Here is a 22,500-nt window from a genome sequence, read left to right on the forward strand (position 1 = left end):
CCTCCGTTGGCTGTGAGCAGGCGAGCGCTTCCGCCACCCCAGGAGAGGTCCTTTCTCCCAGAAGCTCGTAGTCGCTCCTCCCCCTCCGAGCCCGCCTCTTCCCGTGGGCGGGGTTACCGGTCGGTGCGGTTGGGATGGTGCCACTGCGCAGCCGCGAGAGGGCGGTACCACGGCGGCAGCGACATGGGGGGGCGCGGAGCAGACGCCGGAAGTAGTGGTGGTACGGGTCCGACTGAGGGGTACTCGCCACCGGCTGCGTCCACCCGAGCGGCTGCGAGAGCCAAGGCCCGAGGGGGTGGGCGTGGCGGCCGCCGAAACACAACCCCCTCTGTTCCCTCTCTTCGCGGAGCGGCGCCGCGTAGCTTCCATCCGCCAGCTGCCATGAGCGAGCGCCTCCGTCCCAGGTGGGACCCCCTTTCCATTCGTCGCCTGAGGATCTGGGAGATGGAGCCGAGGGGGCGCGCGAAATGGGAGTCGGAGCAAGTGTGGACCCGGCGGGGCTCCCTGTGGGGTGCACTGCGGGCCGGGGGAGGAGGGGAGAGGGATGCGCGAGTGATGCTTCGTTCCTGTGGGTAGCTGGAAGGTGACTCTCCGGGGTCCAGGTCTCCCGCCCCTCCATCTTTTCCCCCCCCGTCTTTTCTTATTTGGAACGAAGTGTGATCGGTCCCGGAAGAGAGACGGTGGCCCTAAAGCTTTCCTGTCCTAAATTTAGGAGGGTGGGGGGATGGGAGAAACGTCTCATCTTGGAGAGGGAGCCCCTAAGGCTTTTGTGAGGGCACCGGGCGGGGAGCTGCCGGCTCCCCAAGGTCAGAAAGAAAGGTTGGGCTTCACCCCGCAGCAGGGAAAGATTCGGTTAGACTGAAGAACTTGTTCCCTGAACGGTTGTGAACACAGAAGGGCAGATGACCAAGGCGGGTTATGGATCCTCTCTTGACTGTAGCATTAAGAACAAGCTGGATTCTAAACTGTTTGGATGCGGGGCCGTTTGACTCCGAAGGCGGGAGGAAGGATTTTATCTCGATGCACTCGCTACCTTCCCAAGGGAGCCTGGCCTCGGGACCCGGGTCTTAAATTAGGGGTTCTGTGCTTGACATGTACTACTAGAGTCCGGACTAAGTTGAGATTTCTTAATTTTTTTCTCCCTCTTAATTTCCTTTTCAAGAATGTGTGGAGGAGAAAGTCGAGAAGGGTTACCTCAGAATGCTCTTCATGTTACGGTCTTTCCACAAGGATCCTTCTCTGAAATAGTTATTTCATGGGATTGAAGTTCTCAAAAGTATCCTGAGTTTATTTGGTCCCATAGTGAAAACCTAGGGTTCCCCAAGCTGCTGCATTGGATTATTGATTTGGGTCATGTAGCAAGTGGAGCATAAAGCCTCTCCTTGAATAGAAAAGAAGAGTGGACTAAATTTGAAATTGGGGGCCCAATTACAGACATGCCATCGGAATTAGGAACAAGATCTTTAGATGAAGTGAATCTGACCCAACTGCCATATTATTCTTTCCCAAACCCAGTTTATACTTATGATATTCTCTTGGGATGTCTCACATATCTGAAAAAAAATCTAAATATTTCCTACAAATAAAAATTCTACTGTACACAACTAATCTGAATGCATTTATACTGGCAGTAGATTCCTTTTATCTTGTACACAAATAATCTCAACATGTTTTAAAGAAGTTATTTGATTTGGACAGGCTTTTCTTGCCAGTGTTTAATGGAGTATGATGGGCCAGCTCTGCCAGCTCTAGGATGGTCTAAGATGGTGGTTTTTCGGCTGGGTGCGGTAGCTCACGCCTGTAATCCCAGCACTTTGGGAAGTCAAGGTGGGGGGATCACCTGAGGTCAGGAGTTCGAGATCACCCTGGCCAACATGGTGAAACTCTGTCTCTACTAAAAATACAAAAAAATTAGTCGGGCCTGGTGGCAGGCACCTTAATCCCAGCTATGTCGGAGGCTAAGGCAGGAGAATTGCTTGAACCTGGAAGGCGGAGGTTGCAGTGAGCCGAGATCACTGTGCTTCAGCCTGGGCAACAAGAGCGAAACGTCCATCTAAAAAAAAAAAAAAAGAGTTTTCAGGCTGTCCCACAGTAGATTGGATAGCCGCAGAGAGGTGGTTGTGTGGTGAGGGAGTCCCTGCTTATTGATTGATTGGTTGATTGACTGACAGAGTCTCACTCTGTCGACCAGGCTGGAGTGCAGTGGCGCCATCATGCCTCACTGCAGCCTCAACCTCCCAGGCTCAGGTGATCCTCCCATGTCAGCCTCCTGAGTAGCTGGACCACAGGTGTGAGCTACCACACCCAGCTAATCTGTGTATTTTTGGTAGAGATGGGGTTTCACCATATTGCCCAGGCTGGTCTTGAACTCCTGGGCTCAAGGGATCCACCCACCTCGGCCTCCCAAAGTGCTGGGATTACAGATGTGAGCCACCTCACCAGACTGGGAGTCCCTACTTTAACAGATCCTTTATCTCTTATATAGAGAGAATTTTTTTACAGTAAGAAAGAAAGAGTTCTGTTACTTTTTAAAATAAAGTTTGAAAACCACTAGTTTCCATACTCTTTTTTTTTTTTTTTTTGAGATGGAATCTCACTGTGTTGGCCAGGTTGGAGTGCAGTGGTGTGATCTCGGCTCACTGCAACCTCTACTTCCTGGGTTCAAGCAGTTCCCCTGCCTCAGCCTCCCAAGTAGCTGGGATTACAGGCACGCGCCACATGCCCTGCTAACTCTTTTGTATTTTTAGTAGAGACAGGGTTTCACCATGTGGGCCAGGCTGGTTTCGAACTCCTTACCTCAAGTGATCTGCCTGCCTTGGCCTCCCAAAGTGCTGGGATTACAGGTGTGAGTCACCGCGCCCAGCCCATACTCTTAAGATTATTTCTATGCCGAGTCTCTAGGAGATGACAGGAAGGTTGGAGAGAAATGAAATAATGCAACGTGATGGAAACAACCATCTGTAGAAGTAACAGATGCTAACTGGTAATCTGCACCTAGATGGGTAGGGGAGAATATAATCAGTTATAGGGGTGCCTGCTAAAATTATAACCTGGTCTGTGGCATTAATGCCAAAAATTGTAATCTGATTGATTGAACGGATAGGGATGAGCAAGAAGCTGTAATCTTGCCAGTTGTTAACACCGTTATTGAAAGAAGAATGTTTCAAGGATGAGATCTGCTAAGAGCCTAGAAAAATGCAAATGAAGAGCAGGTAGGAGTCTTTCTTAATCTGGTACCATCCAGAGGAGAAGGCCACCAACAGGCCAAAGAGATTATTCTGGTACCTTGAGAGATAAGTAATTTATGAGGCAGGGATATTTCATGTGACTCTGCCAGAGATTAGTTGAAATCCACAAAATCATCTCATCTTTTTTTGTTCTTACAGTCCCTCTGCCATGCAACCTCCTTGACATTCATAGTCTTGTCCTGGAAAGCTCTATCCCCCATTATAAATGAGGAGATAGCAAATTTTGATCAGGCTCCTAAGTTTGGTTAGAGTGACTCAGCAGCCCAAAGCCCAATCAGCTGTTGGCATGCTGATAAAATGGGTGTGTGAGGACCAGCAGCTGCTACTTACTCAGTGACTTTCTCTTTGGGTGTCGACTGGCCTCCCAGCAGACATTGCTTTGCCTCTGCAGAACACTCCCACGCAAATTCCCTGATCATATTAGGATGAAATTAGCAGTTTCTTGGTTCAAATTTATGATAAAAGCACATCCATTTAATGATTATTAAAACCTGGTATTCATCTATTTTTTTTTAACCTCCAACTACTTCAAAGTAATGTGCAGCTAAGATCTGATCTCCTAATTAGGAGAAAGGTAGGGAGCAGAAATGTCTTAGAATGAAGTAAATTACATAGCCCAGTGCAGGATGGTTGAAGCTTTATCAGAACCACACACTCTTTATTATTCCAAACTTAAGCTGGGATCCATACTCATTATTAAAGTTAGACCTATTCAGAATGTTGCAGAGTACAGAGAATTGAGCTTAGGGTAATCATTTATTTTCTTTAATATTCAAACCTCAACTCAAAACCTTTAAGATTAAAGGCCTGCCACTGTAAGCCACCCTACTCTCATAGAAAGTGTATAATTATATAGAAGTCACTATATCCTCCAAATGTACATGCTTTCCAAAAGCTGTGTGTCCACACTAGCCTTTTGTCTCTTAACTATAGAAAGCTGAAACTTTAAGGGTTTTGTAATTGGTGCTGCTGCCATGTACATACAGACCTCTAGCCTGTGCTGCTCTGGAGAACGTTCTGCAGTGACAGAAATGTCCTTTATCTGTGCTGGTCAGTGCAGTAGCCACTAGCTACACGTGGCCACTGAGCACTAGAAACAGGGCTGCTGTGACCTAGGAACTGGATGGTTAATTTTAGTTAATTTAAATGTAAATAACCATATGTGGCTAGTGGCTACCATATTGGACAGTACAGTTCCAGGCAATTTGACTGAAAATTATACCTCCTTTAATTGATTTCTGTTTTCTAACGGGTTCAGAAATCATCTTGACAGCACATAATTCTTAAATAGAGTACATACAAATTTGGTCTTTCTTGCACATCTGAGAACGCTTGCCTAAGAAAGATGTGTGATTTTTCTTTAAACCTGGAAATTTTAAGCAGCTTATGCTATAATCTCATAGTAACAATCTAGTGAAGTAATTGTTATATCATAATACCAGCTAGTGTTGCCAGAATAATCAGGTTAATGTGACCAACAGGTACTTTTATAAGGATTTTCAGGGCAAATAGGCAAAGGCAGCCACTCTTATATCAAATGTTGTCATATGGAAGGGAGTACAATTAGGTAACTCGGAATCGTGATTTCAGGGAGTGTAAAAAGAAGAAAACCTTAATTAGGTTAGAGGTTGAAAGCTTAGTCATTAACCTCTTCTGTTCTTGTTTTAGTCCCAACAGACATTTAAAATTGTTAAGCTTCTTTTTAGAAATGAGTTTTACTAATTTAAGCTTGACCTCGCTGCTGCTATCTTGTATTTTTGCTCTTAGTGTCCAGTGATGGTGCATTTCCAACTGATAACCTATTGGGATATCATATGGTGAATTATGTTTTCTCAGGCCAGAGGGCAAATTTATATGTTGTTATGGTTTGCAATTCAAGTGTCCAAAACATCAGTTGTTTGGATTTTTTTTTTTTTTCTCCTTGTGATTTAATTTCAGGAAGAGGAGAAGGAATGGCAACGAAGAAGACAACCATCTTCCCCCCCAGACCAAAAGGAGTAGCAGAAACCCTGTCTTTCAGGATTCCTGGGACACAGAGGTAGGAAGTGTGGTCACCATAATCTATTGTTTTCACTGCTTGAGTTAAATAACCCAGTATCTGCTGTGTAATTAAATTTACCTGAAGAATAATTTAAAATGACCTTACTTGGTTATACTGGTTTAACCTTTCTCTTTCCAAATCAGGGTCCCTTTGAGGAAGCTGTGTACCCTCTCCCCAGCAAAACAGTACATATCTGCACATAGTCATGCATGTCCACACTCATTTGTATTTGTTAGAAATTTCGTGGCTCTTTGAAAGCCTATGTTTGAACTCCCTGTTTTGTATTTCAGCAGCCAGCTTCTTTTCTGGTAGTTTATAAACCATGAATTGTCTTTAAGATAAACATATTTTGTTGCTTCAATTCAAATGCCTTTTAAGAGAAACTTTACGCATGTAAAATATGTAAGGTATGTGTATGCAGAATCCCATTTTTCAGTGATTTTACTTTTCATTATTTTGTTCTGAAAAGAGCTCCTGTGGTGAGAGGGAAGGGGAGTTGGGTGTTCTTGAACTTTTTTACAATTTTTGATTTCCTGAAAGAGTGCTTCAGTACGCAGACTGAGGATACATTTTCTGTGCAATTGGAAGGCTGCTCTGTGCTGGGGAAAGGAAACCAATATAAAGTAATGCTGCTATTAAGTTACGCACCTAGAGATTTTGACCCTTAACAGTTGTCACACTAAGAAAAAAGCCTCAACAACAAAGAGCCCTAGCCTCATAACTCACAGTAGAATTCTGTGAGTGTACCCAAATAATTTGTACTTTAATTAGTTCCTGATAATAGGATTTGACCTATATCCAGTCTGTCTTTGTCAGCAATTCAAAGTAACTCCCCCAAGGGGGAGAAACCGGGAACTTTCATGTAGGTAACATTAGTTCAGAGACAGTGAACAAGTGCAGAGTAGAATCCTTCTGTGTGGAGATCTGAGTTTCTATAGCTGTTTTTCCTCTTCAAATATTTTCCTGGCTGAGCGTGGTGGCTCATCCCTATAATCCCAGCCCTTTGGTAGGCCAAGGTGGGCAGATTACGAGGTCAGGAGTTCGAGACCAGCCTGGCCAACATGGTGAAACCTCATCTCTACTAAAAATACAAAAAATTAGCTGGGTGTGGTGGTGCGCGCCTATAATCCCAGCTACTCGGGAGGCTGAGGTGGGAGAATTGCTTGAACCCAGGAGGCGGAGGTTGCAGTGAGCTGAGATTGCGCCATTTTACTCCAGCCTGGGCAACAGAGCAAGACTCCGTTTCAGAAAAAAATATATATATGTATTTTTTTTCCTATTTGCTTTTTTCTTTTCTTTTTAAAAAATGATTATCAGAAAGGTAATTGAGTTTTGTTTAATGTAATAGTTGGGAATCTCAGGGATGAAAGAAAACAAGATTAGAGGCTACCATGAATATCTAATGATAAAACCCTGTAATAGTAATTGAGTTTCCATTCTTTTGAATTGTAAGTCTATTCATTGAAAGAGTATGCAAAGATTACTTTCATGGTGTTGACATCAGTATTTCCTTACTGTGTCTGTATGTAAGTCCTGCTATGTGATGTTCATTTCAGTCAAGGGTATGGTAGGTATAACTCTCTGTATTAACGTTTTTTTCCCTGTATCTGCCAGTTTTGAAGCCTGAGAACAGCAATAGAAATTGCCATCTTTTTCTTGCTTTTATCTCTTGGTTAAAAAAAAGAAATTGTCATCCTTTTTAAAAAAATTAACATTTCCGATCTCTTAAGTAAGGCAGATATTGTAGATTTTTTATTTTATTTATTTATTTTTTTTGGTACAAAATAACCTTTACTCTCTTTCTAAAATCCGTGCTTTGATCTCACAGAAGAAAACAACGTCTTGTTACTCAACCTCCCGTGTTCTCTAGCTGAGCTTGTCCTTACTTGTCCAAAGAAATTCAGTTGTTGAGCCACTCCGTAATCATTATCTGAAGGAAGGACTAGATTGTCTTCCTTATCGTTTAAGGTCATTACTGGTAGTTTCTGTCTGAACTCACTGGTAGATCACCTAATGGGGTGTTACAACCATTAGTTTCAGCCTTGCTTACTGAACATTGACCAGAATAGCCTGCTGTGCTGTCCTGTGCTGTGCTGTTGTGTGGTCCTGTCCTGTCCTGTCCTATGCTGTGCTGTGCTGTTGTGTGCTATGCTGTCCTGTCCTGTCCTGTGCTTGCTGTCCTGTGCCTGTCCTGTCCTATGCTGTGCTGTGCTGTTGTCCTGTGCTGTGCTGTCCTGTCCTGTCCTGTGCTGTGCTGTCCTGTCTTCTGTCCTGTGCTATGCTGTCCTATGGTGTCCTGTCCTGTCCTATCCTATGCTGTGCTGTGCTGTTGTCCTGTGCTGTGCTGTGCTGTCCTGTCCTGTCCTGTGCTGTGCTGCTGTGCTGTTGTCCTGTGCTGTGCTGTGCTGTGCTGTCCTGTCCTGTCCTGTCCTATCCTATGCTGTGCTGTTGTACTGTGCTGTGCTGTGCTATGCTGTCCTGTCCTGTCCTGTCCTATGCTGTGCTATGCTGTCCTGTCCTATGCTGTCCCCTGTCTGCTGTCCTGTCCTATGCTGTGCTATGCTGTCCTGTCCTGTGCTGTGCTGTCCTGTCCTGTGCTGTCCTGTCCTGTGCTGTGCTGTGCTGCGCTGTGCTTCCTGGCAGTGGTATTAACAAGTAACAAGGACAAGTGAATGATGAGAGAGCCAGAGAAGCAAAGGGCAGAGGGAAAATCTTTTAAAATGGAAAGTTAAGCCCCAAATAATGAAATTTTCACTACTGGAATAAATTATTATGTTTGTAGCAGTAAAATATCAAGTTTAGGGACATTTGGCTGGTTTTTGATGATTGTGTATAAAAGGGAAAATAAAACAGTTCATTTTTAATTATATTAACAATTTAGACAATAAAATATTTTATTAATGACATTACTAATGAAAATGTTTTCTTTTAATTCTGAGGTAGGGCCGTGAGGTCAGTTTCCTTGAAACTAAGTTATGTAAGAGAAACCATTTCTTATGTTTTCCCTGAATGAATAAGCTTTGTCACCCAGGCTGGAGTGCAGTGGCGTGATCTCAGCTCACCGCAACCTCTACCTCCCAGGCTCAAGCAATATTCCTACCTCAGCCTCCCAAGTAGCTGGAACTACAGGCGCATGCCACCATGCTGGGTTAATTTTTTAAGGTTTTTTTTTATAGAGACGATGTCTCACTATATTGCCCAGGCTGGTCTTGAACTCCTGGGCTCAAGCGATCCTCCCACCTCAGCCTCCCCAAAATGCTGGGATTATAGACTTGAGCCACCATGCCTGGCTAGAATTCTCTTCCTTCCTTCCTTCTTTCTCCCCTCCCATTCTCTCCCCTCCCTTCTCCTCCCCTCCCCTCCCCTCCACTTTCCTCCCTTCCCCTCCTTCCTCTCTTCCTTTCTCCCTCCCTCCCTTCTTCCCTCCCTTCTTTCCTTCCTCTCTTTCTTTTCTTTCTGACAGGGTCTCCCTCTGTTGCCCAAGCTGAGTGCAGTGGCATGATCATGGTTCACTGTAGCCTCAACCTCCTGAGCTCAAATGATCCTTCCATCTCAGCCTCCTGAAGTGCTGGGACTACAGGCATGTGCCACCAAACCTGGCTATTTTTTTAAATTTTTTGTAGAGACAGGGTCTTGCTATGTTGCCCAGGCTGGTCTTGAACTCCTGGCCTCTGACCCTCCTCCACTGGGCCTGGCCAAATTCTTTTTCTTCTTTTCTTTTTTTTTGTTAACCTGGCTGTTTAAGAATTCTTTTTCTTATAACTTGAACTTTGTGAGGAATTTTTGTTTAATTCTAAGAGAGATTTAAAAGTTACTTACAATTCATTTCTAAAAGTTAACCTTTTCACTTAAGTACAATAATAATGGCAAGTACGGGGAAATATGTGAGGTGTTTTATTTATGTTAAACCATTAAATTGTGCCACAAGTAAATCACAACTATCTGTACAATGGAGATAGTAGTATCTGCCTCCTTTCCTAGATACTGTAAAGCTAAATAACGTGAACTGATTTGCCGGATTAGTTATGTAGAGAGAAACTTTATGTGTGCATAAGTTAATGTGTGCATAAATGGCTTCCTTCCCCCATTTTATTTTTTCATTGTTTATTGTTTTTTTGAGAGGGAGTTTCACTCTTGTTGCCCAGACTGGAGTGCAATGGCGCAATCTCGGCTTGCCATAACCTCCGCCTCCTGGGTTCAAGCGATTCTCTTGCCTCAGCCTCCCGAGTAGCTGGGATTACAGGCATGCGCCACCACACCCTGCTAATTTTGTATTTTTAGTAGAGGCAAGGTTTCTCCATGTTGGTCAGGCTGGTCTCAAATTCCTGACCTCAGGTGATCTACCTGCCTTGGCCTCCCAAAGTGCTGGGATTCCAGGCGTGAGCTACCGTGCCCAGCCTGTTTTAGTAGGTATGATTATCTCCACTTCTCAGGTGGAAAAATTGGCACACAGAAAAATAGTCACTTGTCCAAAGAACACAGCTAGTAAGAGGCAGAGGAGGAGCGGAGCCCCAGGGTGTGGTTGTTGGGCTGCACGCTCCTGACCATGGTGTGTGCTCTCCCAGAAGATAGAGCAGAGGTTCTGGGAGACTTTGCTAAATATATCCAAGAGCAGCTAGGGCCTAGTCTTCTCTTTTTTTTTTTTTTTTTTTTTTTTTTGAGACAGAGTTTCATTCTGTCACCTAGGCTGGAGTGCAGTGGCGTGATCTCAGCTCACTGTAACCTCCACCTCCCAGGTTCAAGTGATTCTCCTGCCTCAGCCTCCTGAGTAGCTGGGATTACAGGCACCCGCCAGCTCACCCAGCTAATTTTTGTATTTTTAGTAGAAATGGGTTTTGCGATGTTGGCCAGGCTGGTCTCAAACTCCTGACCTTAGGTGATCCACCTGCCTTGGCCTTCCAAAGTGCTGGGATTATAGGTGTGAGCCACCGCGCCCAGCCCTAGCCTTCTTTTGAGTCAGGAACAGAGAAGAACAATTTTCCTTCTCTTTTTATCTAGAAGATGTTTTTTCCAAGTACATGCCATGATGTGATCTTAGCTATAAAGCAATTTTAGATTTCTAGCAAGAAAAAAAACAAAAATGAGGTCTTGTGTTTTTTTTTTTCCAAATCTCTGATTAGTGCTTGAATTGAAGACTTTGAATTTTAACTCCAGTAACTTGGACTTAATGACTTATGAGCCTTAGAATACTATTTTTTTAAGTTGAAGTATTTACTAATTTAATTTTTTTTTTTTTTTTTTGAGATAAGGTCTTGCTCAGTTGCCTAGGCAGGAGTGCAGTGGTGCAGGAGTCATGGCTCACTGCAGCTGTGAACTCATGGGCTTAAGCACTCCTCCCTGCTCAGCCTCCCAAACATCTGGGAGGCGTGCGCCACTACACCTGGCTAATTGTTTTTTTTTTTTTTTTTTTTTTTTTTTGAGACAGAGTCTCGCTCTATCCCCAGGCTGGAATGCAGTGGCGCATCTCAGCTCACTGCAACCTCCGCCTCCCAGGTTCAAACAATTCTCCTGCCTCAGCCTCCCGAGTAGCTGGGACTACAGGGGACCACCACCACGCCCAGCTAATTTTTGTACTTTTAGTAGAGACGGGGTTTCACCATGTTGGCCAGAATGGTCTCGATCTCTTGATCTTGTGATCCGCCTGCCTTGGCCTCCCAAAGTGCTGGGATTACAGGCGTGAGCCACCGTGCCCGGCCTACCTGGCTAGTTTTAAAATTTTTTTTGTGGAGATGGGGATCTCCTCATGTTGTCCAGGCTGATCTTGAACTCCTGGGCTCAAGCAGTCCTTCCACCTTGGCCTTCCAAAGTATTAGGATTACAGGCGTGAGCCACCATGCTCAGCCTAATTGTTTGTTTCGTGTAAAGCCATTCTAGATGAATCACATTAGTTAACATCTATCTCAGGCTCAGTTTTCTCTTCACTGAGCAAGAAGTGAAATGATTTTTATCAATTTTTGTCTATCAAGTCCTGATCTTGGGCAACTATTTGGATGGGTAAAAACTACTTAAATTTAACTTAAATTTTTTTTTAGGGTCTAGTCTTTTTAGATTGAATTCTATTATTTACATGTAGAAGGAGTAATGTTCTTTACTTTCAGTTTTAATATCTTTATCTACAAATTACACTAGAAGTTTCTGTGTAAATCTAGCATCTGTTACCTAAGTATATGCCTTGTAAAAAGTGCTCCTACTTGAGTAAATAAAAGCAATACCTTCTCATCTTTGGGAGGGAAGAAATTAAAATCTGGGCGCGGTGGCTCATGCCTGTAATCCCAGCACTTTGGGAGGCCAAGGCGGACAGATCACGAGGTCAGGAGTTCGAGACCAGACTGACCAACATGGTGAAACCCCGTCTCTACTAAAAATACAAAAATTAACCTGGCGTGGTGGCACGTACCTGTAATCTCAGCTACTCAGGAGGCTGAGGCAGGAGAACTGCTTGGACCCGGGAGACGGAGGTTGCAGTGAGCTGAGATTGCGCCACTGCACTCCAGACTGGGCAACAGAGTGAGACTCCATCTCAAAAAAAAAAAAAAAATCTAAATTAAAAAAAAGCAATACCTTTTAAAAGTACAAAGACCTCAGTTTTTTTTTAATACCTTTAACTTAGCTTAACAAGAGCATTTTGATTTTTTAGACCAGTGTGAAGTAATATCAGATAGAGAGTGAAAAAATGTGGAGATAAAACAGAAGTGGCCGCCAGGCCATGTCTATAATCCCAGCACTTTGGGAGAGAGAGGCAGGTGGATCACCTGAGGTCAGGAGTTTGACACCAGTTTGGTCAACCGGTCTCTGCTTGAAACCCCGTCTCTGCTAACAATACAAAAATTAGCCAGGCGTGGTGGTGCACGCCTGTAGTCCCAGTTACTCAAGAGGCCTAGGCAGGAGAATCACATGAACCTAGGAGGCGGAGGTTGCAGTGAGATGAGATTGCACCACCGCACTCCAGCCTGGGTGACAGAGCGAGTCTCCATCTCAAAAAAAACAAAAAACAAAAAAACAGAAGTGGCTTACCTAGGACAGCTTCAGCCCCTTTCTTGTCTCTACTAGAAGGCAAAATTTTTGATGTTAATATTAAAATCCTAAGGAAATTCTTGGTGGGAATGCGGAAGTGTGAGAAATTAAAAAAGAATAGAACCAGGGGATCCATGTATCATAAAATTAGGAGTCTATAAATTCATTTGTTTTAACTGATAAGAATTAGCAGAGTGTTAGGTGATTTTAAAAAAATAATGTGAATTCATATGACAATAGGAGTATTTAGAATAATTTTTTTAAATGTTATTTTAAGCTCTTCATTCTTGCCCATTCTCATCTTTAATCCGTCTTGGAGTAGAAGTATTAATACATTCTAAGAGACAGACTGATTTGGCCGACTCTTTTCAGTGAAACTGTTAGGATTGTGTGTTTAGAACCCTGTAGCAAATTAGCTCTGAAATTAAGTTTTTTTTTTTTTTTTTTTTTTTCTTTTTTTGGAGACAGGGTCTCACTCTGTCTCCCAGGCTAGAATGTGGTGGTATGATCATGGTTTACTGCAGCCTTGACCTCCCCCGGCTCAGGTGATCCACCCACCTCAGCCTCCTGAGTAACTGGGACTACAGACGCGCACTGCCATGCCCAGCTTATTTTTATACTGTTTTTGTGGAGACAAGTTTTCGCCATGTTGCCCAGGCTGTTCTCTAACTCCTGGACTCACGCGATCCACCTACCTCGGCCTTCCAAAGTGCTAGGATTATAGGCATGAGCCACCATGCCTGGCCTGAGATTAATTTCATTTTTTTCTTTTTTTTTTTTTTTTTTGGAGACAGAGTCTCGCTCTGTTGCCCAGGCTGGAGTGCAGTGGCGCGATCTCCGCTCACTGCAAGCTCTGCCCCCGGGTTCACGTCATTCTCCTGCCTCAGCCTCCTGAGTAGCTGGAACTACAGGCGCCCACCACCACGCCTGGCTAATTTTTTTGTATTTTTAGTAGAGACGGGGTTTCACAGTGTTCGCCAGGATGGTCTCAATCTCCTGACCTCGTGATCCACCCACCTCGGCCTCCACAGGGCTGGGATTACAGGCGTGAGCCACCGCGCCCAGCCGAGATTAATTTCTTAAAAGATCCATTCAAAAGGGAGGAACAGTGCTGTTAGTCTAATTTATAGAATACATTTACTTCGCTTACAGTTTAAGTCCTTGATATGTTTGTAAATACTTCAATTCACAGCATACTAAGCTACCCCAAGCAGTTTTTTTTTTTTTTTTTTTTTTTTTGAGACTTTTTCCTCTTGTTGCCCAGATTGGAGTGTTATGGCACGATCTTGGCTCACTACAACCTCTGCCTCCCAGGTTCAAGCGATTCTCCTGCCTCAGCCTCCCGAGTAGCTGGGATAACAGGCAATGCACAACCACACCTGGCTAATTTTTTGTATTTTTTTTTTTTGAGACGGAGTCTCGCTCTGCCACCTAGGCTGGAGTGCAGTGGCATGATCCCGGCTCACTGCAAGCTCCGCCACCCGGGTTCATGCTATTCTCCTGCCTCAGCCTCCTAAGTAGCTGGGACTACAGGCGCACACCACCACACCTGGCTAATTTTTTTTTAGTTTTAGTAGAGACGGGGTTTCACCGTGTTAGCCAGGATGGTCTCGATCTCCTGACCTCGTGATCTGCCCGCCTTGGCCTCCCAAAGTGGTGGGATTACAGGTGTGAGCCACCACGCCTAGCCATTTTTTGTATTTTTAGTAGAGACGGGGTTTCTCCGTGTTGGTCAGGCTGGTCTCAAACTCCCGAGCCCAGGTGATCTGCCCACCTCAGCCTCCCAAAGTGCTGGGATTACAAGCGTGAGCCACCGCGCCTGGCAGCAGTTTCTTATTTGAAACAGAATGTTAAAATCTGTTATTAAGTACTGAAGATACACACATACACATCTTTTTCTACTGCTGGGCATTATTTTTTGGCCTGTTGAAATGGAAACAAAGTGAAGTGATATTAATAATACAATATTTCCGTTCAGAAGAAACTTTAAACACATCGTGTGGTCCAGTTTCACCTTATAAGGGTAACAAAAGTATAGAAAGGATGTTATTTATTCATGGAGACAGAAAAGTTATCACCTGCATTTTCTTTCCTTGCTTATTTATAAAGTGGTTTTAATTAACCCACTGAGTTCATTTGGAATCTTTTGTCTCACCAATATTGGTAGATCTGAAGTTTTCTGAAATTATTGGACACTTTGGAAGCACAAAATTTTACATTAGATGCTCTGATAGACTTGGCGGGGATCATCTCTTGCATTTAATCCAGATTCTGTGGCAGACTTAGAATGAAAATCAGCTTCATCATGACTCCAGAGATGGAGTATATACTGTGGGTGAGATTCCTCTTTTAAGGTTCACATTAATTGAAAGCACCATTGAAAGAGGGGATGGAGGTAAGGGGAAGCTGGGGCTTGACAGAAAATAAAATACTACATTGATTTTTTATTTTCTTTTTGGAGGTGGAGTCTCGCTCTGTTGCCCAGGCTGGAGTGCAGTGGCGTGATCTCAGCTCACTGCAACCTCTGCCTCCTGGGTTCAAGCAATTCTCCTGCCTCAGCCTCTCAAATAGCTGGGACTACAGGCGAACGCCTCCACGCCTAGCTAATTTTTTGTATTTTAGTAGAGACGGGGTTTCACCGTGTTAGCCAGGCTGGTTTCAAACTCCCGAGCTCAGGCAATCCACCTGCCTCGGCCTCCCAAAGTGCTAGGATTACAGACATGAGCCACTGCGCCTGGCCTTTATTTTTTATTTTTGAGGCAGAGTCTCACTCTGTCGCCAGGCTGGAGTGCAATGGCACAATCTCAGCTCACCGCAACCTCCACCTCCCAGGTTCAAGCGATTCTCCTGCCTCAGCCTCCCGAGTAGCTGGGACTACAGGTGCATGCCACCATGCCCAGCTAATTTTTGTATTGTTAGTAGAGACAGGGTTTCACCATGTTGGCCAGGATGGTCTCGATCTCTTGACCTCATGATCCACCTGTCTCGGCCTCTAAAGTGCTGGGATTACAGGCGTGAGCCACCATGCCCGGCCCTTTTTTTTTTTTTTTTTTTTTTTAAATCGGGACACAGTCTCACTCTGTCCCCCAGGCTAGAGTTCAGTGGCACATTCTCAGCTCACTGCAACATCTATCTCCTGGGTTCAAGCGATTCTCCTGCCTCAGCCTCCCGAATAGCTGTGATTACAGGTGCTTGCCATTATGGCTGGCTAATTATTTTTTTGTTTTGTTTTGGTTTTTTGTATTTTTAGTAGAGATGAGGTTTCACCATGTTGGCCAGGCTGGTCTCGAACTCCTGGCCTCAAGTGATCCACCTGCCTTGGCCTCCCAAAGTGTTGAGATTACAGGCATGAGCCACTGTGCCCAGCCCTGCTTTTCAAATTAAGAAGAGAAAGCATTTGGTTCTAGATAATATACACATAGGTCTCTTTTTATGAAGCGGAATGGCTTAGTGATTAATATTTCTGTCTGGGGTGGGGGTGCTTTCTTAAGGTTATTAGTAGAAATAGTATTTGGAGTTGTTTAGTTTCTGCCATGGGTATAAGTGAGTTGTCTCTTAAACTGACTTTGCACACTGGAAAAATAAAATTAAAGGCAGGCCTGGCTGAGAGACCAGAGCTTCTGTGCCCTTTGATGTATCATTTGAGCCCTTTGGACTAAGAAAATGAACTTCAACTTCCCCGTCCTCTGCTTCACAATTTAGTTATATCTAGTCCTTCTGCCAAAGAGAGTAGTGTGTCCTTCTGCCTTTTTGCTCTATATTCTCTCAAGACTCCTGAAAGCTTTTTCTAGTATTTCTCCCTTCTTTTCAGCTCTTCAGATTTCTTTTACCCACTGTTTATTTCCCTGGCCTGCTAGTGGGCTCTTTTCCCCACTCACCTCCTCTCTGCCTTGTTTTCCCCTCAGCTTCCTGTGTGCCTTCTCCCTCTCCCTTCACGCCAGACACCTTCAGTTGCCTGCAGCCACTGCTGGGACTTTCTCATCGGCCTTCCCTCCCTTCCTCTCTGGATCCTGGCTTCCTCCTTGACTCTGTTCAAACTTTTTGCCAGGCTCACCAATGGTCTTTCCATTCAGCAAACAGTTCCCAAACACCTGCTGTCTGCCCAGCACTGTCCTGATGCTCGAGTCCCCTATGTCTTCTTTCTCTCCTTCCAGAGTTCTTTCCGTCCCCCTCGGGGGTGGTGCATGTTCTCCTTCCTTGTCATTTCCACAGTCCTCCTGGGCCTGCCTTCCTGCTTGTTGTATTAGGAAAGCTCCCAGTAGGGCTCTGCTCTCAGATCCTTGACCTCATTCATCTCCCACAGATTCCTAGGATCCCCACTCGTAAGTATAGACCTGAGCCAGTCTTACACGCTCAGGACCCACCTGTTCCTGCAGCCCTCATGGCTCTTGATAATCTAGCCATCACCTCTTGTGCAGTTTCCCTCTCACTCACTCCTGCCAAGGGCCGGCCCACCCACACCACACCTTGCTTTTCTGAGTTTGCTCTTGTTCCCATTGGTCATACCCTGCCTGTGAAAATTCTTCCTTATCCTCCTGGGCCCAGCTGAGACACCATTCATGTTAAGGAGCCTCTCCTAGTATTCAGTCAGCATCCATTGCTGGATTCCCATCACCACAGTAGCTGTGAACTGTGTGTTACCAATGGGTATGGTGCTACCATTTTCTTGATTCAGCTTAGTAAATATTTGCTGAATGCTTCAGCAGCAGTGGAACGCCTTGTACATAGTAGGCACACAAACATTTCTTTGCCCAGTGGTTGGATGTGAGAACAAGCTGCACCCTCCTTTTGTGTCCGGAATTGGTGGGTTCTTGGTCTCACTGACTTCAAGAATGAAGCCGTGGACCCTCGCGGTGAGTGTTACAGCTCTTAAGGTGGCGCGTCTGGAGTTTGTTCTTTCTGATGTTCGGATGTGTTCGGAGTTTCTTCCTTCTGGTGGGTTCGTGGTCTCGCTGGCTCAGGAGTGAAGCTGCAGACCTTCGCAGTGAGTGTTACAGTTCTTAAGGTGCTGCATCTGGAGTTGTTCGTTCCTCCCGGTGGGCTCGTGGTCTCGCTGGCTTCAGGAGTGAAGCTGCAGACCTTCGCAGTGAGCGTTTCAGCTCATAAAAGCAGTGTGGACCCAAAGAGTGAGCAGTAACAAGATTTATTGCAAAGAGCGAAAGAACAAAGCTTCCACAGTGTGGAAGGGGACCCGAGCGGGTTGCCACTGCTGGCTCGGGCAGCCTGCTTTTATTCTCTTACCTGGCCCCACCCACGTCCTGCTGACTGGTAGAGCCGAGTGGTCTGTTTTGACAGGGTGCTGATTGGTGCATTTACAATCCCTGAGCTAGACATAAAGGTTCCCCAAGGCCCCACCGGAGCAGCTAGATACAGAGTGTTGATTGGTGCACTTACAAACCTCGAGCTACACACAGGGTGCTGATTGGTGTGTTTACAAACCTTGAGCTAGATACAGAGTGCCGATTGGTGTATTTACAATCCTTGAGCTAGACATAAAGGTTTTCCAAGGCCCCACCAGAGCAGCTAGATACAGAGTGTCGATTGGTGCATTCACAGACCCTGAGCTAGACACAGGGTGCTGATTGGTGTGTTTACAATCCCTGAGCTAGACATAAAGGTTCTCCACATCTCCACCAGACTCAGGAGCCCAGCTGGCTTCACCCAGTGGATCCTGCACTGGGGCTGCAGGTGGAGCTGCCTGCCAGTCCCACGCCATGCACTCGCACTTCTCAGCCCTTGGGTGGTTGATGGGACTGGGTGCCATGGAGCAGGGGGCGGCGCTCGGCGGGGAGGCTCGGGCTGCACAGGAGCCTGCGGAGGCGGGGGAAGGCTCAGGCATGGCGGGCTGCAGTCCTGAGGCCTGCCCCGCGGGAAGGCAGCTAAGGCCCTGCGAGAAATCCAGTGCAGTGCCGGTGGGCTGGCACTGCTGGGGGACCCAGTACACCCTCTGCAGCCTCTGGCCCGGGTGCTAAGCCCCTCACTGCCCAGGGCCGGCAGGGCTAGCCGGCTGCTCTGAGTGCAGGGCCCGCCAAGCCCACGCCCACCTGGAACTCCAGCTGGCCCGCAAGCGCCGCATGCAGCCCTGGTTCCCACTTGCGCCTCTCCCTCCACACCTCCCTGCAAGCTGAGGGAGCCGGCTCTGGCCTTGGCCAGCCCAGAAAGGGGCTCCCACAGTGCAGCTGTGGGTTGAAGGGCTCCTCAAGTGCCGCCAAAGTGGGAGCCCAGGCAGAGGAGGTGCCGAGAGCGAGCGAGGGCTGTGAGGACTGCCAGCACGCTGTCACCTCTCACTTTTGCCAGCATGGTGCTGAGGTGGGGCCCTGGCGTTTACACTTTAAAAAGCCCCTAGTGGCCAGGTGCAGTGGCTTACACTTGTAATCCTAGCACTTTGTGGGGCTGAGGCAGGAGGGTGTCTTGAGCCCAGGAGTTCAAGACCAGCCTGGGCAACATAGTGAGACCTCGTCTCTACAAAAAATAGCTGGGCATGGTGGCATGCGCCTGTAGTCCCAGCTGCTCAAGAGGCTGAGGCAGGAGGATCGTCTGAGCATGGGAGTTCAAGGCTTCAGTGAGTTATAATCATGCCACTGCTCCAGCCTGAGTGACAGAGCAAGACCCTGTTTTAAAAAATGAAATAAAAAGCCCATAGGTAATTCCAAAATAGATTGTATCATGGCAGTTCTCTTCTGGGTCTTACCCAGATGTCTGCGGTTACAAGGATACAATGGTAGGTTTTATTATTACCGAAATAATAACCTAGAATCCTTCTTTTTCACACAGATCTTCAAAACAGGACTCTGTATATTGTTTAGAGAGATTCTTGGCCAGAGCCTTCGTAAATTTATCTTGCTTGTGTTCATAGACCTGCAAGGGGTTTTTATTTCACAGATCACACACAGCTTTATTCTCTTTTGATTGCTAATACAGATTTGTCGTGAAAACAGCCTGGTCAGATGTCATGTCAGCACTAAGCCTAAATGGACAATTCAGAGAAAAGAAAATGAGCTTTGTAACCGTTGATTTGGTTAAACTGTTTGATGAGTCTGTAAGGAATCAGGATCATAAGAGTGGGATTCCTATTTGATGGTCCTTCTCGGTCCCAAAGTCTTTGGACCATTGTTTCTCTTTTGGTAAAAGAATTTGCTGTCTTTTCGAGAACAAATGTGACAAGGTAAACACTTCTCTACTAAGATAGCAGTTTCCATTTCCAAAGCTGTGCATCATCAAGTAGTGGCTTTTGCCCTCAAGCAATCTGATATTAAAAAGATTCAACTAAGTGAGGGAAATAGGATTTTTTCTGTTTCAAGATTTTTACTTTAGGAGACAAAAATGTTTTACTTCTGTATATATCTTAAGGCACTAATACAGACTTCAAATTTAGTTTTATGCCTTTTGGGTTAAAAGTGAAGAATGGTCTTTCCTTTATCCCATAAAGCAGATGACAGTGTTAAGATCAACTACAGTAACTTAAAAGAATGTTTTGACCCTGTTCCATAGAAATGCTTTATTTTGTAACCCAGTACATACCAAATATATTTGTGAATAATTGAAAGAAAGCTTCACAGAACAATATCCTTATGTTGCACTCTGTTGTCTTTTTTTTTTTTTTTTTTTTTTTTTAATGCTGGTTGTAACCCACCAATTTTATGCTGGTTTCACTCTCAATTTGAAAAATCCTGGTCCATCTATAGATTGTGTGACACTCCCTAAGCCTCCCCAGTAGTGAGAAAACTGGTCTGAATTGTCAGAAAATAGATACCAAAGCCTGAATAGTTTAAAACTATCATTGGTCTGCTCAATGCAAGTGAATACAACTGAAGCAGCTTTAGAAGTTCTGAGGTAGTTAAGGTGAAACAATCTTCTCAAAATCATATTGGCAGTATCAATACTTTACAGTCTCCATTTTGAAGTTAAATGTAATTGAAGACCTTACTTGGTTTCCTAGTAGCCTTCTTTTTTTTTTTTTTTTTTTTTTTTTTGAGACAGAGTCCCACTTTGTCACCCAGTCTGGAGTGCAGTGGTGCCATCTCGGCTCAGTGCAACCTCTGCCTCCCAGGTTCAAGCAATTCTGCTGTCTCAGCCTCCTGAGTAGCTGGATGCGCCACCGTGCCCAGCTAATTTTTGTATTTTTAGTAGAGACTGGGTTTTGCCATGTTGGCCAGGCTGGTCTCGAACTCCTGGCCTCAAGTGATCTGCTTGCCTTGGCCTCCCAAAGTGCTGGGATTACGGGTGTGAGCCACCATGCCTGGCCCATGGTAGCATTCTTTTTTTTTTTTTTGAGACAGAGTCTTGCTCTGTCGCCCAGGCTGGAGTGCAGTGGCACAATCTCAGCTCACTGCAAGCCCTGCCTCCTGGTTTCACGCCATTCTCCTGCCTCAGTCTACTGAGTAGCTGGGACTACAGCCGCCCGCCACCACTCCCGGCTGATTTTTGTATTTTTAGTAGAGACGGGGTTTCACCGTGTTAGCCAGGATGGTCTTGATCTCCTGACCTCGTGATCTGCCCTCCTTGGCCTCCCAAAGTGCTGGGATTACAGGCATGAGTCACCGCGCCCGGCCATGGTAGCATTCTTTAGTTCACTTACTCATTATCAGTTTCTTTCTCAAAAGAAATGTTTTTTGGTAGACACTTTAGAAAATAAATTTTAAAATAAAATAGAAGATTCAAATCCTAAATATTTTGTCATATATATCCTTCCAGATTGTTTTTGGTGTATATAAATATATGTATGTATATATTTGAGAAAAACATTTTAAGAATCAACTGATATACTATATGCACTGTTTAATATGAAATGATGTAAAAAATGATGCTGAAGACTTCGATGTTAGTGTATGTATGTCTCTATGATCATTGCTAATGGCTGAATAGAATTTCATCATATATGTATATTAATGGATGTAATATAATTAAACCAATTCTCTATTAGACATTTAGGTTGTTTCCAATTTTTAGCCATTATAAACAAGGCCCAGTAAACACTTTTTTTTTTCTTTTGAGACAGAGTGTTGCTCTGTTGCCAGGCTGGAGTGCAGTGGCGTGATCTTGGCTCACTGCAACCTCTGCCTCGCGGGTTCAAGTGATTCTCCTGCCTCAGCCTCCCAAGCAGCTGGGACTACAGTCACGCACCACCACGCCCAGCTAATTTTTGTATTTTTAGTAGAGATGGGATTTCACCATGTTGGCCAGGATGGTCTCGATCTCTTGACCTCGTGATCTGCCCACCTCAGCCTCCCAAAATGCTGGCATTACAGGCGTGAACCACTGCGCCCAGCCAAGATTTTTTAAATGAACTGGAAATTGCAAATCTACCTAATGCTAAAATAAAATAAAATAAAATAAAATAATGTACAGAAATCTTCCCTAATCTATTTAAAGAACTTTTGCCTTTTCTTAGAGTAACATCACCCTTGTGCTATTATAGTATGAAATAGATATAATTTGAGATGAAAACTTGACTTACTAGAAACTGATTGTAGTTCTTGCCTTGATTTTCAGACAGTACCTGTAATGAGAAACAGTAAAGAAAACAGACTAAGAGGAAACAAAGCATTCTGCGCGGTGGGTTTCTAATTGAGTGTAGTGACCTGTTTGTTAAATATTCACGATTCGAAAGGTGCAAGTGGCCATTCTACATTGTTATATTAGGTTAGGAGACACCTTTGTAGAATACAATTTTTGTTTTTGGCTTTGGCTTCTTAACCCTCTAAGTAAATACAGTTGCAGGTGCTGCAAATCCTGCCCGGCCCATTATCATCCTTTCATGAGGTTTTTATTTTCATTTATTTTTTTATTCTAGAAAGAGGGGTTGTCCTTTGCTACCTATAGGCATTGGGGTACATGACCATAGCTCCAGTGGCCTCGGCACTATCACAAGTCTTGGTTTTAGTCTTGTTAATGATGGCAGCTTTGTGAACATTGCTTGTTTTCATTGTTTCAGATAAGTTATCTATATGCATATTATTGGATGTAATTTTTGGTCAAAAAAGGGATAGAACTAGGATTTTAAAAATCACTTTAAAATATATATCTGTAAACAGCATTTTGTTTAATTTATACATTTTTATAATAAAAATACATAATAACCACATTGCAAAAATTCAAAGTGTAGAAAAAGTCAAGCAGCTATAATCTTTCCATTCTAATATAACTACTGTGATTGCGTTCTTTCTTTCCAGCCTTTATTTTTTTTGAGACAGTCTC

The 22,500-nt window shown here is 44.6% G+C and overlaps 2 protein-coding genes across 10 annotated transcripts in view; one reads left to right on the plus strand and one right to left on the minus strand.

The window, feature by feature from the left end:
* The window catches only part of C14H17orf80 (chromosome 14 C17orf80 homolog), a 38,908-nt gene extending 17,074 nt beyond the window's left edge, over positions 1-21,834 (minus strand). For 6 of the 7 annotated variants that reach the window (XM_030827781.1, XM_030827777.1, XM_030827778.1 and 3 more), the window contains exon 1: positions 1-257. The gene's annotated coding sequence lies outside the window, so the exon portion shown is untranslated. Of the gene's footprint in view, positions 258-21,760 lie in introns of those variants that run through there. The other variant, XM_030827776.1, reaches the window with a different exon arrangement.
* Positions 102-22,500, plus strand: part of FAM104A (family with sequence similarity 104 member A) — a 26,865-nt gene continuing 4,466 nt past the window's right edge. The window contains exons 1-3 of one of the 3 annotated variants that reach the window (XM_003279619.4): positions 102-404; positions 5,187-5,286; positions 21,796-21,858. In XM_003279619.4, the coding sequence (XP_003279667.1) occupies positions 184-404; positions 5,187-5,286; positions 21,796-21,858 (384 nt within the window). In that variant the 5' untranslated portion in view covers positions 102-183. The remainder of the gene's footprint in view (positions 405-5,186; positions 5,287-21,795; positions 21,859-22,500) is intronic. The other 2 variants (XM_003279618.4, XM_012502674.2) reach the window with 2 other exon arrangements.

This window comes from Nomascus leucogenys, chromosome 14, assembly GCF_006542625.1.
Source record: "Nomascus leucogenys isolate Asia chromosome 14, Asia_NLE_v1, whole genome shotgun sequence".
Taxonomy (NCBI): domain Eukaryota; kingdom Metazoa; phylum Chordata; class Mammalia; order Primates; family Hylobatidae; genus Nomascus; species Nomascus leucogenys.